Source organism: Pochonia chlamydosporia, chromosome 5 (assembly GCF_001653235.2).
Source record: "Pochonia chlamydosporia 170 chromosome 5, whole genome shotgun sequence".
Lineage (NCBI taxonomy): Eukaryota > Fungi > Ascomycota > Sordariomycetes > Hypocreales > Clavicipitaceae > Pochonia > Pochonia chlamydosporia.
In genome coordinates, this window is record NC_035794.1 from 4,126,495 (window position 1) to 4,142,449 (window position 15,955).

Here is a 15,955-nt window from a genome sequence, read left to right on the forward strand (position 1 = left end):
GGTCATCATTGCTGTCAGGGACTGGCCGGGCCATGCTGCACACGAGTTATCACGGTCCGACGGGTCATCTGCTGGTGAAGTGTCAGGGGTTGGCCGGGTCATCTGTCCACGAAGTCGGTAGTATTTCGTGGGTGGAGGACACGGTTTGTATGTGGAGGTATCGTGTCTACGTGAGGAAGGGAGGTGGTGCGGGAAGAGGTGCGGGAAGGCAGGTGCGGTCTGGGGAATTGGTGGTGTGGCCGATATTGAGAGAGAGGTCAGATCGAATGGGGGTGGTATAATCTGGACGGCGTCAGCGCAGGAGCCGAGATGGAGTTTTGCGCGGTATAGAGGAGATGCAGAGATCCCAAGGTTATAGCTTTGGGAATAATAGAATCACGTCCACAACAGAGATAGTGAAGATTCGACGGGTCGGGGAAAATGCCAGGCGCGCTGCAGAACAGCCGAGTGATGAGAGGTCAGGGTGACGAATCTAGAAGTGTCGAGGCCCTGAAGACGGTGAGCCGTATCTGGGGCGTAGACAAGGTTCAGTATTACCAGTGGGCGTATAGTGGGATCAATTTCTGCAACAAACTCTGCGCAGCGGCTCGCAAGGTGAGCGATTGGGAAGAAGCTGTAGTGAAGTTAAACATGTTGCTTCACAGACGATCCCAGCAGCTTGGACGACGGCCAATTAAGTACTCGGTCAACCCTATCGAATCGGATGATTTGATAAACTTAAGGGCCTGGTCTCATAAGGATCCATACGTCAAGAAAAATGACCGTGAGAGAATCAGTCTAGTTTTCAGCAATCTGGCTGCCAGAGACTTGCCGGCCGGGTTTGGTTTCGATAAATTCGGGCTGATGGTACGAAGTGGACAGCAACAGTCAGGCGGCGATCAGCTTTCGCGGGAGGAGATAGAAAGCCGGAGTCCTTGGGATGGCGGTGACTGGGTTCGAGACCGCACTGAAGGGCGCCTGCGGGAAGGACACGGGAATCTGGCGCGTTTGAGGACGGTGAGGCGCATCTGGGGCGGAGACAAGGTTCAATATTACCAGTGGGCGCATAGGGGAGAAGATTTCTGCAAAAAACTCTGCACAGCGGCCCGTCAGGTGAGCGACTGGGATGAAGCTGTAGTGAAGTTGAACAGGTTGATTCACAGACGAGCTGAGCAAATTGGGCGACGCAAAGTCAAGCAATCGGTCGACCCTATTGATCCGGATGATTTAGTAAATCTGAAAGCTTGGTCTCATAAAGATCCATATGTCAAGAAGAAGGATCGCGAAGGAATCGCGCTGTCTCTCAGCAAGTTGGCTGTCACAGATCTGCCAGCCGGTTTTGGCTTCGACAAGTTCGGGCTGATGGTACGAACGGAAGAGCGACAACTAGGAAGCGTTGAAGAGAGTGGTTTAGGTGTGGGGCGCTGCAATCGGCAGAATGTGGTACATACGGGTGGCAAACAAGTCAGGACGGACAGGAACCGCCGGCGGACCAAGGTCAGAAGGCCGAGAGACGGCTTCGCAAGCAAAGCCGTTGCTAGGCCGGGGGACCTATTTCGGGCGTTCAGGCGCGTGCGCGACGGGGACGAACAGGCCACGGCGCAGGTAAATCCGGGCTCGAGAGAAATTCGTGGGTCTTCGTTGGGGGTTTTGGGACGCTTGGAAGTGCGCGAGGGAGAGAGTATGGCGCTTGCGGGTATCGGCATCCGAATCTCGGCAGACGTAATTCGGGCTGCGCAAAATGATTTGGGACAGGCCAGGGCGGAGAAGGATGCTCGGCGAGGGGAGAAGAAGAGGCAGGGTCCTAGTAACACAGATGGACTGCGATCAAAACGTGCTAGAATCATGGTCCGCCAGGAGAGAACTGAGAGCGATCAAGTGGAGGACCTTGCCAGTGTTCTGCGCTGCATGAATGAAGAATTTGCGGAGAAAGAGCGATTGTCCCACAGCCAGGAATGGAGTATTCCTGTTTCTCTTGAGAAGAAGGTGTCCACCGTCCAGGAATACTACAGTGCGTTCCATGACGTGAGCACCCTGCCGATACATACCTGCACGATCTGTTATCTGAAGTATGCTAGAGTGGATCTGGGTGAGGTTGATTGGGATCGGTGGGTGGTAAGTATCGTCGAGAAACGTGACAATTCACCTTTTAGGTGCAGGCGGTGCTTTCTGCCGGGAAAGAAGATTGTGGCTTGTTTTGACTGTCTGAAGCACCTTAAAAGAGGTGCCTTGTCTCCTGCAGCCCAGTTGCATACTAGGCTCGGGTGCGAACATATGTTTCCCGACGAGTTGAAGGGCCTTACGCCGATCGAGGAAAAGCTTATCGCGCTGAACTCCTGTTATGGGTTCATCACCAAGTACAGTTTAGCAGACAGGCACAGGCAGAGTGTGAGATATCCGAAGCATGTTAAGGGCAACATCACAGTCTTCCCCAATAACGTGCAAGAGCTAGTGAGAGATGTCCTACCTCACCCGCTATTGAAGGTGCTGGATGAGGTGCACGTGTCCTGGCAGGGTGTTGAGAAACCAGCATCGAGCGATCTTTCAGCGCTTTTGTCGGTGCGGGGCGGCGCCGCGTCGTGGAGAGGGCGCTGGTATGGCTAAAGAGGTACAATCCTCTATATGCCGATATCCATATTGATACCGCGGAAATGGATAGCTGGGGTACGGCCGTACATGGCGTACCCTCTCAGATCTACGATCGTTTGGAGCGGAACGAGCCGTCGGCGTCGGAGAAGGCACGAACAGAGCCAGTTGTTCCACGGACAGAGCGTGGTCTGGAAGAGGACGGACCCGTTGATATCCGCCATGTTCTAGCTATGCTCGGCCAAGGAGACGATTTTGTTGCAGATCCAGCCGAGGGGAGTGAGCAGGCTAACGCAGTCGGCGAAGATGGAAATGAGGAGGAGGCGGAGCTTGAGAGTGGCGCCGAGGTGATCCACGAGATCATCTCGTCCGGGATGTTCGCTCTCGATGACCAGCCGGACATCAGGGATGCGGAAAAGTTGCAGCGCGTTTGCGACGCTCTGAGCCAGGAGGCTGTTCGCGACGACAAGGGGGCAAGTGATTGTGCGGGGTCGGCCGAGGTGCGGCGTGGATACACATCCGAACCTTATATTGTTGTGTCCCGTGGCGAGGAATTTGCCGATTCCTTTGATACGCGGTTCTTTGCAAAGGCATTTCCGACGCTGTTCCCGGTCGGAAATGGAGGCCCACGGCAAGCGGAGGAGAGCGTCGCGGACACGGCAGGGGACGGGGAAATGGTCCTTGACGCGGACGCCACAGCGCGGAGTCTAGTGTCGTCCCGGAACATGAGCCTGGAGACATGGGCAGGCTTGGTTCTCCAGCGTCACGGCGGTCGCTTTGCGACACACCACGTCTTCGCCTTTCTCGTCTTTAACATGGGCGTCAGGTCAAGGAACCGCCGGGTGAGCATGCTAAGCGTGAGAAGGAAGAATTTCCGCGAAGTGGAGCGTATTGTTCGATCGCTGACCGCAGAGAGGCTGGGGGAGGCCAGGGCTGAGTTAGAGGAATCCGGGAAAACTGTCGACGAGGCAGTCAACAAGCTGTTAAGGAGCCTGTCTCTGTAAGGGTTTCGCCAGCCGATGTCAAGGGAGAATCGTTTAAGTATGCGGCGGAAGATCAAGGCCCTCGTAATTCGGTACGGCATTCCGGCCATTTGGTTCACGCTGAACCCAAATGATATCACGAACCCAGTCAAGCTCAGGCTCGCGGCACACCGCTTCCGGGACCCGGACGAGGCCGAGGCCTTCTTAACGAGTCTCGACCTGGCATACAAGCGGGCGAGGCTGGCGATTTCGGACCCTCTCAGCTCGGCAATTTTCTTCCACAGGGAGATCGAGATGTTCTTCAAGTACTATGTGAGGACAGGGGAGGACTCGGTGTTCGGGCGTATCAGTCAATACTTTGGAGCTGTGGAGACCAACGAGCGCGGCGCGCTCCACCTCCACGGCATTCTCTGGCTTCAAGGGAACATGCATCTGAGCTCCATCCTCAAAGATGTGCAGGGGGAGGACCAGGCAACATATCGTGATCGGGTGATCCAGTACGTAGACAGCGTCTTCGCGGAGGTAAGTTTCTGCCGCATAATGTCCTAATCCAATACAGTCGTTTAACACGGGGCAAACGATGCAGGACCTCGACCAAGCGGCATCCGCGGCAGTTCAGGCGGAGAGGTCTGTGACGTCAGATATATCATGGATGTTGCAGAACAGCCACCAATTTGCCGCAGCGTTCGACGAGGAGGCAAATTTCTGCGCCGGCGCCACCCAGATACACACCCACAGCCCGACTTGTGTGAAGTATTCCATTAAGAAACAAGGGAGGAAGCGTAACCTCTGTCGGTTCAAAGCGCCTTGGAGACTTGTTGAGAAGACTGCGTTTACGGAAGACGGAGTGTTGCGGATTCGACGCAGGCACGAATGGGTAAATCGTTGGAACAAGGCGATAGCTGTAGGGCTGCGGCACAACCATGACATATCGTTCATCGCGACCCAGTGTAAGACCTTGGCCATAGTCTACTACGTGACGAACTATGCAACCAAAGTGGAGGATCCCGTATGGAAGCGTGTGGCAGCTGCGGCAGACGTATTCCGCGTTCTGAAGGACTCGACAAAGGGGTCTCAGGCGGGTGTCGCGCAGGTTGCTAGCGAGGATGACAGTCGTCAGAACAAGACGCGGCAGTTCTTGATGAGGGTTGCGAACCGGATATTCACGGAGCGGCCCTTGTCGCAGGTAGAGGTCGTCGCCAATTTGCTGGGCTACCCTACCGAGTTTGCAAACAATGACGCATGGACGTTTTTAAATGCATCTTCCCTCTACTGGCACATCTTCCGACGGTGGAGCCACCTGCGAAGCGCGAGTGGTATGGAGCATGTGGACGAGCCTATGGACGAGACGGTCCTTCTGGAGGAAGCTGGGGAGAGGGTCTCCTTTGTGCAGGCATACCCGCACCGTGGCAGACTTCTGCAAGGCCTGTCACTGTACGACTATATGTCCTTGGTCAAACTGAAGCGGAAGGGCAAGAGGGCAGCTACTTGGGGCGAGCTGGAGTTTGACAGTGTCTGGCCGCTCTCGCAGATGTGGGTGCAGGCATTGCGGAGGCCGGGTAGGCATGCCGTCGTCTGTCTGGACGGCTACCTCTGCATGGATTTTGGCGAGGAAGAGGAGCTCTATCACAGGAGGTATGTACGCCCCAGTGGCCATCAGATCTGGATTGTCGTCCAAGAGCGGCAGGGTCCGGAACAAAGATTGACATTGGTAGCGCAGGGCGGCCGTACAACATCTGGCCATCTTTGTCCCGTGGGAGTCGTTCTTGTCCGAGACGTCAGGCGATATCAATACCATTTGGGAGAGACAAAAACAGGGTCTGGCTCGCAGGGTGTCATTTCTTGTAGACAACGTTCAACTACTCCGCCGGTCCGCCGAAGACGTGAAGCGAGATGCCAGACAGTGGGCCGCCATGTCCGGAGAGACAGATCCTATGGCTGACGTGACCGAGTCGGGCATGGCTGATGGCGATGATGAGCTGGGAATAGGGTACCGGTCAGACAATATCGGCAATGCAGTTCGCCTCATTGACGTTTTCAGAAATGCGGTAGGAAGTGGTCAGATCACGACCGGATCAAAAGAAATCTCGACAATGGTGCAGGAACTGTGCCGATTTCAGGTAGCGTCCCTGTGCTCGACGGATGATCTGCGTGCCACGGTGGTTATAGAGCGAGGACCAAGAACACTCGGCCTCCGAGGACACCCGTCTTCGGGGGCAGAGATCCCGAGACAGGAACAGGTCAGGTCTATTAAATCGCAGCAAATAAGCGCGTCCAAGGAGAGGGAGAGGATGATCCAGGGGGTGCAGAGCCTGGGCAGCAACAACACGACCGGTCACAGTAGAGCTGCGTACAGTGTCCTTCACGGCTTCGGCGAGGACGACATCTCCATAACGGCCGCAGACTCGGAGACTGTCGCCGGGGCCACAGGCCCGTCAACGAGCATCGGGTTTGGGCCGGCCACGTCGTTTCTGGAGGCAGGGAGGCAGCTCGCCGTGTCCTTCACGCTCAACCAAAGACAGAGCATTGCCCTCCGACTGATATGCCGTCAATTGGACCGAGTGCGTCGCGATGAGCGAGGTACTCCCCAGCTCTGCCAATTTGTCGGAGGCGAAGGCGGCACTGGAAAGTCGCGGGTCATCGAAGCTATCGCCGCGCTGTTTGCAAGCAAAGGAATATCGCATCGTCTGCTGGTAACGGCGACATCAGGCACAGCAGCAGCACAGATCAATGGTATTACTATCCACTCCGCGTGCAATTTGTCCAAAGGCATCTTGCGAACAAGTCTATATACGCACGTCGACGGGATTCGTTCTTCCAGCTCGGGTGACCTGTACATCGATGGCCAGGCCAGGATGGACTGGCAGGAGAAATGGCTGCTGATCGTTGACGAGGTCAGCATGCTTGGTGCGCGGACGTTACACGCCGCGAACGAGCAGCTGTGCAAGCTTCGGGGTTGCACGGAAGAGTTTGGCGGGATTCCCATTGTTGTCTTCTGTGGCGACTTCCACCAGTTCCGCCCCGTTCAAGAGAGGTCGATTCTCCTCCCAAGCGCTGCCATTCCGTGGGACGAAGAGAGAACGTTCAGGACGGAACAGAGATACCAGCACGACAAGGCGCATGCTCTGTGGAAGAAGTTTACCACCGTAGTCATGTTGAATGAACAAGTCCGTGCTGCTGGGGATCCACGGCTGCGCGGGCTGCTAACGCGGATCCGGGAAGGCATACAAGACCAGACCGATGTGGATCTCCTGAACAGGACGTGTTATCAGGAAGGCAGACGGATCCCGTGGGAGTCGGGCATTACAGTAGTAACGCCGCTGAACAAGAACCGGTGGAATTTGAACGTCGAGGCCGTGTTGTCTTTTCAGAAGCAACGGCAGGCACCGATGCGAATCTTCATTTCCGAGCACAAGTGGAAAGATGGGCAACCTACAGAGGAGGAGGCTCTCATGATGATGGGCTACGGTGACGACAGCGCGATACCGGTTCCTGCGATCTTCATGTTCGTCCCCGGCATGGCTGTCGTCGTGAACCAGAACACCCATCAAGGCCTGAAAGTAGTCAACGGATCCAGATATGTGGCATTAGATGTCATTCTGGACAAGAAGTACCCAGGCTATCGCATCTCCCGTGATACCACCCTCCACTTTGGCCCCCCGGCCGGGGTCCTGCTAGCCTCCGAGTCAACAAGAGACTTGCACTTCGTAGGCATGCCACCCGGAACCGTCCTTCTTGCACCCATCAGCACAAAGATAGAGTGTCAGAGCAAGCGGCCATGGCAACAATGCGACGTTACTCGTCGGGGATTACCCTGCGCAGCCGCGTTCGCATGCACCGACTATAAGGTGCAAAGTAGGACGTTAGACCAGGTGGCACTGGAATTGCGGGGGACTCGGACGACGAATATCGACGGGAAGGCTGTTCCGGCGCAGTGCGACCCGTACAGCTTGTACGTGCAGCTGTCACGGAGCCGATCGCTAAAGGGCATAATGCTTCTGTCCAAGGCACGAGGGAAGGATTTCATAGGCAACAAAGTGCCGGACAACATGGTCGCTGCGGAGCAAGAGCTGGAAGTGCTAAGCGAGACGACAATTAAGGAGGCAGAATGCTGGGACTGGACAGAATAAACGGAGAACTAGCTAGATGCACCAATGAGGAAGCACCCTCGGAAGTGATTAGTCAGTTACGCAGTCGCCAGCCCGATGGTGGCTCGGCCCGCCCGCCCCGGCCTGGCGGGACGGGTACCCCAGCAACATGCGGTATTAACTAAAATCTAAGCTTAACTAACTAACTTAGCCCAGTTTATATATATATATATAAATATAAATATACAATGGGTACTGTAGGAAGGTTGCGGCGAAAAAAAGTTGCTGACCCTAGACACTGACGTTGGCACCGAGGCTGGCTATGGTATTTATTTAATGATGTAGCCCCTGGGTGTAAGGGGCTGCGCCGCTGTTTGTTCAACATAAGGGTGCCGTATGATTGTCTATCTAAAGCTAGGGAGAAAGAAAGGAGAAGAGCAAGCTCGAGGCTCGCCTCGAGCTTGCGCAGTTAAGTTGCAGTGGCAACTTAGGCGAAATTAATCCAATTACACAACCGACCGTCTGCACGGCGCCGAAGCTCCGGGCCCGGCAGAGCCGGGTCCACAGCATCGGGCATAGCCCGTGACATTATCCCCTTCCTCCCTTCCGTCCCCGACCGTGGCGCCGGGGTCCAGTAGTCGTCTGATACTTCTCCAATGGCCCGTCATACTTCATGACTGGGCCGTAAACCGATTCAAACTCTTCCATCGCTTCTGTCTCCCGTAGAGCCTCCGCTGGCTCCCATGTTGCATCTGCATATCCACGCCAGCGTACAAATACTTCTCTAAATTTCCCGCGTCCACGGTTCTTCCAACGAGCGCAGAGGATCTCTTCCACTTCCCATTCTTGCACGCCGTTCTCCTCCTGTATCGGCGGCGGTTGTGAGTCGTCAACTCGCTGCCCGGGTGCCGGGTCTTGTCTAGCTCGGCGAAGCAGATCGACGTGAAATCGTGGGTGTATAGAACCTGGCACGTCTAACTCCACGACGTGTGAACTGATGACTTTTGTGACTGTGTACTTGTGGTGCAGCCAATCTAGCTTCTTGCATGGTCGTGGTGACCTGTAGTTCGCCATCGATAGCCAAACCTTATCTCCAACTTCAAATCGTTCGGCTGGCTGCCTCTTTGCATTTGTTGCCTCTTCTTGTTGCTGCTGGGAGGCGGCAATCATAGCCTGCATATACTCCGAGACTTCCTGCAGACGGCTAAGAAGGGCGTCTGCCTTGCCTTCCTCCTTGCTCTGGGGCGGATCTGCTGGATCCTCGACAGCCACTGGTTCTACATGGTATCCGTGTTCGACAAAGAACGGGCTGATCTTCGTCGCTGCGGATTCACGGTTGTTAAGGGCCAGCTGTGCCACTGGGAGGAAGTCCCCCCAGTCCTTCTGCATGTATGATACGTACGCCCGCAGGTATGCCTGTATCTCTTGGTTTGCTCTTTCCGGGCCCCCGTCCGTCTGTGGGTGGTATGCTGTACTTAACCGCTGCGTCACCCCGGCTAGCTTGCAGAACCTCTTCCAGAATCGACTCAGCCAGTTGCTCCCGCGGTCGCTTACGATAGACCGTGGCATTCCATGAAACCTATAGTGGCATTGTAGGAAACGTTTTGCACACGCTTCTGCCTCCATCGTGTCCATCACTTCCAGCGTTACAGCCTTCGTAAGCCGATCCACAATTACCCAGATATATGTTGCATTGCTAGGCCCTGTAGCTGGAAGATCGGTAATAAAGTCCATTGCTAAATGACTGCGTGGTCTGTCTGGGATAGGCAGTGGTTTCAGGAACCCTCTCTTCGACTGGCGCCAAATATGGCCACGTCCGCATACGTCGCAATTTGCAACAAATCGTCGAACCAACTGCGACTGTCCCGGCCAGTAGAAACTGCGAGCCACAATCGCCAAGGTCCCCTCTCTTCCTGGGTGGCCGGCGGCAGTTGAGTCGTGTGAGTCTTGCACGATGCGCGTCCGAAGGGTGTCCTTTTCCGCCTCGCCTTGATTCCCCTTCTCTCCAGAGCCTCCAGGTACCCAGATTCGGTCTCTGAAGGTCAGTCGCTTACCAGCGTCGATGCCGCATTCTGATATCTGTACCTTCAACCCTAGCGCGGGCGGAAAGGCCCGCTCTCGTTGCCGTACCGCCTCGTACGCTGCCCGATATATCTGGTCGTCCTTAATTATTTCGTCCCAGAGCGCCTGTAAATCGCTGGCCTCAAACACCTTCATATCTGGCGGGGTTGGTGTTTCTAGTCCGATTCTGCTGATTCGTAGTCTTGTTGATTCCGGAATAGAATTATCTGGGATCAATTGGATCACCCGCCCTCGTTCACGATCGTCATTTATATCCTGCGGGGCATCTTGTTCGCGGCGGGACAGCGCGTCCGGCACGGCAGCCTCACACCCGGGACGGTAGTCCAGCTTGAAGTCGAATTGTGAAAGCTCGGCAGCCCATCGGCTCTGGCGTTCCGTCAACTTTCTCCGCGTCATAAAGTATTCAAGGTTGCGGTGGTCTGTTAAGACCGTGAATGTTCCACAGCTCCTTAACTCTGCACTCCATGTGTCCAGGCACCTCATGATGGCCAACATCTCCTTGTCGTGGATCGGGTAGTTGTACTCTGCGGGCGACAGCCGCCGCGAGTAAAATGCACAAGCGTGTCGACGCCCATCCTTTCCTTCCTGGGATAATACGCCTCCAAGCGCATAGCCCGAGCAATCTGCTTCCACGAAGGTTTGCAGGGATGGATCCCACTGCCTTAGAATTGGGGCGTCGCAGAATCTTCGCTTCAGTTCTCGAAACGCCTCATCCTCTGCTTTACCCCAGCGGAAGATGACTCCTTTCTTCAATAGTGCATCTAGTGCCTTGGTAATCTGTGCATAGTCGGGAATGAAAATCCGATAGTAATTCGCAAACCCAAGGAAGCTTCTGACACCTTTTACGGTTGTTGGCACCAGCCACTCACGGATGGCCTGTTGCTTCTCAGGGTCGCAAGCAACCCCCTTGCCTGCTCGTACAATAAAGCCCAAATATTTGACTTCCTTTACGGAGAACTCGCACTTGGCCGGGTCCAGGTGCAGACCAGCATCTGCTAACGATCGGAGGACTCGACGCACTTTCATCTCGTGTTCACCCAATGTTCCGCTCGAGTAGATCAACACATCATCCAGGTACGCCGTGACGAAGTCGTCAAGGTACTTATTCAGCACGCTATTCATGTACCGCTGGAACGATGCCGGAGCGCCACTCAGGCCAAAGGGGCATACGAGCCACTCATACAGCCCGAATCTGGTCCGGAACGCCGTCTTCTCCTCGTGGCCCGGGGCCATGCGAATCTTGTGGAAGGCGGCCACGACATCTAGTTTCGTAAACCACTTGGCCCTTGTCAGATTGTTTAAAGTCTCCGCAATCAGAGGCAACGGGTAACGATCACGCTTCGTGATTGCGTTTAGTGCGCGGTAGTCGCAACAGAATCGTAAGCCGCCGTTTGGTTTCTTCACAAACAACACTGGGGCAGCTGCTGCCGAGCTGCTTGCCCGGATAAACCCTCTATCCAGCAGATCCCGCAGTGTTTTCCGCAACACGAGGAGCTCCTCGCGGGACATACTATACAATGGTCCCCACGGCAGTGGTGGTTCGTTCCCGTCGCTATCACGTTGCAAATGTACTTCGTGGTCGACCCCTGGTCGGTGCGGAGGCAGCTTCATCGCTTCTTCCGGCGAGAATAGATCTTTGAATTCGTCCAGCACTTCCTTGGGAACTGTCTTACTCGGATCCACTGGCTGTTTTGGCCTCAATGCCTTCTCAATATCAGACAGGCTGATCGCTTGCACTGCGGCCGCGCCGTGCCCTCGGCGCTTCCTCCCTCGGCGGCACTCTGCCGCAAACACAGCCGCCGGCACAACACGGGCGGCTCGGATCGCCTTTACCCCTTCGGGCTCTTCCTGTCCTAAGAGCCGTATGGTAATGCCGGCAACCCCGTGGTAGACTCGCTGTTCAGCCGCGTCGTATACCACCTTGTTCTTCTTCATCCACGGCCGGCCCAGGAACACATCTTGGCCTAACCGCGGAACGACATAAGCAAAGATGCGTTCGTCGTATCCTCCAGTCTCCATCATAAAGACTACAATCCCTGGCGACATCACGTCTTTAGTCGCCTCGGAAAACCCACCTAACCGCCTTGGATTCCTGTCGATAAATGGAATCCGCAGTCTCTTAACTACAGCTTCGTCGATTACGGCGTAGCAGTCACATCCGGTATCAACAAGGGCGCGCACCTGAATACCTCTATTAACCCGTGCTTCGATCAGCACCGGGTCACTATTCATCTGAGGCCGAAACTCTGCCCAACTCTGGATGTCCGCCTTGGTTGGCCCCGAGGCCCGCATTCGCCTCGAGGCTATTCTTTTCCCGCCCCTTCATCTTCACTCGTCTCGGACGTGGGTTCCGAACTGTCTGACGCCTTGGGCTTGCTCGCCCGACCGACTTTAGCCTTGCCTTTCTTCTGATTTCCTGGAAACACCACTTGGGCTGGGCAACTCGCAACAAAATGGCCTGTCCGCCCGCAACGATAGCACCGTCGTTCGTTCCGCGGCAATTCTGGCTTCTCGGCAGTCTTGTTTACCCCCGCCATCTTTATGTCACCGTCCTGGTCCTGTGATGAATGTTGGCCATGCTGATAACCTCCTGAGCGAGCCTTCTCTTCTTTTGGCACGGAACCTCCACGGGCTTCTAGCTTCTCCAGTTTCCCAGCAATTTCCTGAACTCGGCTTAGCCATTCCTGATATAACGTGGGTAGGTGCGCAGTAACCAAGCATCGTTGCAGTTGCGAGCTTAAGGCGTTCTCAAGGAACACAATCTTTGCGCTGTCTGGCCAGTCGCCTCCCCCTGCTTCCGCCAAGGCTTGTTCAAACCGGGGAAGGAATGTGGCCAGCGACTGATCTTCGCGCTGACGTAGAGTCCTCAGTGAGGTCGCTGCTCGTGACTGGATATTACTGTCCTTATACGTGCGGTCAAGGTATCGCATTAACTCGTGGGGGTCAAAATTGCCGCCTGGCCCACCTGCCGCGTAAAACGTGGCCACGACCTGTTGTGGTTTTTCTTCTAGGCACGAATTAATAAGATACCACAAGTCTCGGTTCCCGTTATAATAGTGTGCATCGAGTTCTAGCTTGTCTCTCATCTGCCTTGCCCAGGCCGCATAACCTTTCCGGGAGCCATTGTACTTTGGCGGGTTTGGCAATGGTTTCCTCTTGTTAGGGCTCCCATTTGACTGTTGCGGAAGCTGCGCAGCATCGATGCCGAACAAGCTCTCGCTTGGCGTTCGCGTTGGAAGCGGTGGTTGAAGTCCTTCCTGAGGTTGCGGCGCCGTCGTGCTGTTGGCGAGATGCTGCGTTAACGCCGCCAACTGGGCTTGCAAGGGCCCCAAGCTTGCATTGATCGCTTCATGAATACGATGGTCGATCCACTGGTGCTGGGACGTAGGACTATCACCGGACTGTGTTTGCTGCTCCATCATAGCGGTCATGCGACAGGTTCCGCGATAGTAGATTGATTGAGCTTTAGATATGTAAGGGGCTGCGCCGCTGTTTGTTCAACATAAGGGTGCCGTATGATTGTCTATCTAAAGCTAGGGAGAAAGAAAGGAGAAGAGCAAGCTCGAGGCTCGCCTCGAGCTTGCGCAGTTAAGTTGCAGTGGCAACTTAGGCGAAATTAATCCAATTACACAACCGACCGTCTGCACGGCGCCGAAGCTCCGGGCCCGGCAGAGCCGGGTCCACAGCATCGGGCATAGCCCGTGACACTGGGCCTGTGCTCGATATGGTCGAAGCTAAAATACAGCGGGACCAAGCGTATAAGAATGGACGACTCTAGCGACTCGGCCTCCCTAGTACCCGGATATACCCGGAAAAAACGCGAGTTTCTTGCGGCAAGGGGAAGAAGTAGTGCGAGAGGACCCATAGCGACTCATCAAGATTTCGGAGCACTAAAGGGCCAAATGTGATTGGCCGAGAGGGCAAAGATCACGTGCAAAGTCTTCACAGGGTAGAGCATAGAGACCTTTCGTTCCTCAAGGCATTGCCCATCTTTGTCTCTTCCAAGCGCACCAGAATGCCCCATGGGGTAGAAAGTCCGGGGTTTACGCAGTCTTGGTGGTGTCGACAACATCCGATTAATTGGTCGCCGCCAAGAAGTCCATTATGCTCGACTTGTAATATATATGGCCACTGACGCTTCCTACTCTATCACCCAGCCAAGTCGAGACGAGATGCTCTAAACAAAGCATTCTTTCTTCTTTCTTTGGATACTTCTTTTTAGCCATCTCAAGTCGATCTTTGACACGATGGTAAACTCGGGGAGCAATTCAAGCGATGGCATTCAACCCCATCAACAACCCGAGATGGCCAAGTCTGATGTCGACGATGTTCCCAACGTCGACCACGCCTCTAGGACAGGCGATATCCCAATTGTCGGCAGAGACAAGGCAGCGCAGTTTCTCAAACAAGCTGATCACCCTGTCATAGTCACGCCTGCTGACAATGCCCGCGTCTTGCGCAAGATTGATTGGCGCATCTTGCCCATTATGCTGTTTGTCTACTGTCTTCAGTCTCTTGACAAGACAACATTGTCATATGCCTCGGTCTTTGGACTTATCGAGGACACCAACTTGGTTGGGGAGGAGTTTTCCTGGCTCGGATCCATAGTCTACTTGGCGCAGCTCGTCTTTCAACCTCTCGTGGCGTACAGTTTGGTCAAGTTCCCCGTCGGCAAGTTTTCCGCGACGATGGTGTTTTGCTGGGGAGCTGTTCTGTGTGGAATGACGGCTGCGACCAACTTTGGGGGGCTGATGGCTGCTAGACTGCTGCTCGGGGCTTTTGAAGCTTCTGTTGGTGAGTACAGGGTGCCCCTGTGACTAACTACCCTGTTTCTTGACGACTAATGGTTGTAGCGCCGACGTTTATTGCTATTGTGCAGATGTGGTATAGACGAAGTGAGCAGACTACTAGAAACGCTTCGTGGTATGCTATGCTGGGGGTTGTCAATATGGTCAGTCAACTTTTATAGTTTTTGTAAAGTATCTCTGGCTGACATTGGGAATCGCAGCTCGGTAGTTTGTTGACGTATGGCCTGGGCCATATCAAATCGTCGTTGCGGCCGTATCAGGTATGAAACCCAGTATGTAAAAGTTTTGAATTACCCCTGACGAAGTAGTAGATCATCTTTTTGTTTTGCGGTTGCATCACCGTAGCCTTTTCCGTCGTCATGTTGTAGGTACAGCTCCTGTTCTCTCTCACATACCCTTGACTGACCGGAGTAGCATCTTCATGCCTGACTCTCCCATGGAGGCTAAATTTCTCAAACGAGAAGACAAGTTCATTGCCATTGAGCGTCTAAGAATGAACCAGATGGGTATCGGATCTGGTGTGTGGAAATGGGACCACGTCAAGGAGTGTATGCTTGACCCCAAAACGTGGCTCTGGTTCTTCCTCATGCTCATCATTTCGTAAGTGCACTGCCCTCCTGTTTATTTTCAAGCACTCTTACCAATGAACCCGTTATAGTATCCCGAGCGGCGGCATTTCAACATTCGGCCCCTTAATCATTCAATCCTTCGGCTTCGACAAGTTCACCACCATTCTGTTCAACATCCCTTTCGGCGCCGTACAAATGATCGCCACGCTTGGAGGAGCATGGCTCGCCGACCGAATCAAGATGAAGTCCCCGGTCCTCCTACTCCTCTGTCTCCCTCCAATTGCTGGGTGCGCCATTCTTCTCGCCGTCGGCCGCGCAAAGAGCGACCGAGCTGTGCTTCTAGCCGGATATTACATCATCTCATTCTACCCCGGCATTTCACCACTCATCTACTCCTGGTCTGGCCAGAACACAGCCGGCGACACCAAGAGAAAAGTCACCACAGGCATGCTCTTCGTCGGAGCGAGTACAGGCAATGTCATTGGTCCCCTACTCTTCAAACCCAGCGAGAAGCCACGCTATGATAGAGGTCTACGAACCAATCTTGCCCTGTTTGTTGTGCTGGCTGTCTTGATTGTGCTGGGCATGGGGCTGATTCGCATTCTTAATGCTAAACAAGCAGCTAAGCGGAGAGCTTTGGGCAAGTCGGAGGTTATTACTGATTTGAGTATGCAGAAGGGCGCTGGGCAGGACACGGATGTGCTGAATCATGTGGAAGAGTCGGATACAGTTGGTGATAAGGCGTTTGACGATGTTACGGATATGAAGAACGAAGACTTTATCTATGTATATTAAGCGTATTTTAGCCTGTCATTATCGATATCAGCCTATGAAGGGTGTATAATTATGCAAGACTTGAT

General features: G+C 54.4%; 5 protein-coding genes across 5 annotated transcripts; 3 read left to right on the plus strand and 2 right to left on the minus strand.

The window, feature by feature from the left end:
* Nucleotides 1-420: 420 nt before the first annotated feature.
* On the plus strand, nt 421-2,583 carry VFPPC_17906 (ATP-dependent DNA helicase PIF1; the record flags this gene model as incomplete). The annotated part of the gene is made up of 1 exon (XM_022429579.1): nt 421-2,583. One exon carries the CDS (start codon nt 421-423, stop codon nt 2,581-2,583), a length of 2,163 nt encoding a protein of 720 aa, XP_022285367.1.
* A 1,025-nt stretch (nt 2,584-3,608) lies between these two features.
* On the plus strand, nt 3,609-7,678 carry VFPPC_17905 (ATP-dependent DNA helicase PIF1; the record flags this gene model as incomplete). Its single annotated transcript, XM_022429578.1, has 3 exons — nt 3,609-4,070; nt 4,108-5,183; nt 5,269-7,678. 3 exons carry the CDS (start codon nt 3,609-3,611, stop codon nt 7,676-7,678), a joined length of 3,948 nt encoding a protein of 1,315 aa, XP_022285368.1.
* A 546-nt stretch (nt 7,679-8,224) lies between these two features.
* VFPPC_10787 (retrovirus polyprotein) lies at nt 8,225-11,950 on the minus strand (the record flags this gene model as incomplete). Its single annotated transcript, XM_018289098.1, has 1 exon — nt 8,225-11,950. The coding sequence occupies one exon, from the start codon at nt 11,948-11,950 to the stop codon at nt 8,225-8,227; it is 3,726 nt and encodes a 1,241-aa protein (XP_018142771.1).
* Nucleotides 11,951-12,021: 71 nt separating this feature from the next.
* On the minus strand, nt 12,022-13,140 carry VFPPC_17904 (hypothetical protein; the record flags this gene model as incomplete). Its single annotated transcript, XM_022429577.1, has 1 exon — nt 12,022-13,140. One exon carries the CDS (start codon nt 13,138-13,140, stop codon nt 12,022-12,024), a length of 1,119 nt encoding a protein of 372 aa, XP_022285369.1.
* An 825-nt stretch (nt 13,141-13,965) lies between these two features.
* VFPPC_10789 (allantoate permease) lies at nt 13,966-15,890 on the plus strand (the record flags this gene model as incomplete). Its single annotated transcript, XM_018289100.1, has 6 exons — nt 13,966-14,512; nt 14,572-14,669; nt 14,727-14,786; nt 14,838-14,890; nt 14,941-15,126; nt 15,185-15,890. The coding sequence occupies 6 exons, from the start codon at nt 13,966-13,968 to the stop codon at nt 15,888-15,890; spliced, it is 1,650 nt and encodes a 549-aa protein (XP_018142773.1).
* Between the last annotated feature and the right edge of the window lie 65 nt (nt 15,891-15,955).